We start from the raw sequence: 1262 nt of genomic DNA, 5'->3' as shown, positions 1-1262 counted from the left end.
GTACATCTAACCGAAAACACAACAACTTATAGCAATATCGTTTCCCTTGAGAAATTAGGACTATGGCGCACCGACGGATTTGGTACTAGATTGATGCCGTCTGATGGCGCAAATCCAGTTGTTTATGTTTTTTCATACATCTTTTACTCAGAAACTGAACTTATGTTTAGTGGAATCACATTTTTGCAGTCATTCTGAACTGCAAATACATATATGTCACCTTCCAAACACCAGAATGAACATGCTGATTAGTGGATCGCTCCATGACAGTTGGTTTCACTATGAAAGAATTCACCTAGAACGCGCTTGGACAAGATGTACGGTAATATTCAACATGAAATTAGGCAACCCACATGTAACAGGTAAACAGAGAATTTTTTCAAAAGCTTCCATTAAGGCTAAGTTTAGTGGAACTCGATGAGGCACACTAATTAAAAACCAGGAATTCGTTCATTCCAATTGGCTTTTGATCAGATGGCTGTTGAAGTGATCTCACCCGAATTCCCAATGATCATGTGTACAGGCATGACGAAATGCTTGCTAGGTAGTGAGTAAGCTGGGTGAACCGTTCAACAGCCACTGATGAACATTCAATGGTCGCACCTGAGATAACAATCTTTTGATCTACTCCAATTCGTCACCACTAATCTAGTCCAAACATGAGCATGTTTGGTCTCATCACGTTTAGTTTGGCTTAATGGCTTTCGACGGAGAGGCTGCCCAACGAATTCCTTCGAAATATTCATCTACCGAACAAGTGAACAATTCCAGATTCACCTAAAGGCAAACTTCTGTGGAAATGATTGATGTCAGCAATGTCAGAGACCTCGGGTTTCAAAACAGATTGGAACTGCTGAACAAGTATTCAACCCTCAATCAAGCAAGTATCATGCCTTTCAGGCATGGTTCGACAATAGACCTGACAGTAGACCTGCTTGGGCGTCAACCAAACTACGTTACATAGTCTTCAAAGATCAATACGCTTCCGACCTCCCTTATAACGAGTTCCTGGGAAACGCAAAACAAGACGAAATGATTTGGTGGCAACTCGCATGATTGCAACATGTAATGAGAAACAAGCACGCGTTGTGAATGATAAACACAGTTCATTTTGTAAGACAACTCTAATGGATTGATCTACCGGCCCTAAGGTGATCATATTAGAATCGAATAGTTGGGCGTGAAGCGGATAAGATTTTATTTTTCTTCTGTTTGCTTTTCGCAGATGCGCTCTGGATTCCACCTGCCGTTCAATCTACTAA

The 1262-nt window shown here is 41.1% G+C and overlaps 1 protein-coding gene across 1 annotated transcript in view; it reads left to right on the top strand.

Moving 5' to 3' along the window:
• T265_11389 (hypothetical protein) overlaps nt 1–1262 on the top strand; it is a gene marked incomplete at both ends in the record, with an annotated part of 12242 nt that extends 10980 nt beyond the window's left edge. The window contains one exon of the mRNA XM_009178030.1: nt 1226–1262. Within this exon, the coding sequence (XP_009176294.1) occupies nt 1226–1262 (37 nt within the window). The remainder of the gene's footprint in view (nt 1–1225) is intronic.

This window comes from Opisthorchis viverrini (genome assembly GCF_000715545.1).
Source record: "Opisthorchis viverrini unplaced genomic scaffold opera_v5_488, whole genome shotgun sequence".
NCBI classification, from domain to species: Eukaryota; Metazoa; Platyhelminthes; class Trematoda; order Opisthorchiida; family Opisthorchiidae; genus Opisthorchis; species Opisthorchis viverrini.
Note: the sequence above shows the minus strand (reverse complement) of the source record. Positions and strands in the feature narration are given on the sequence as shown.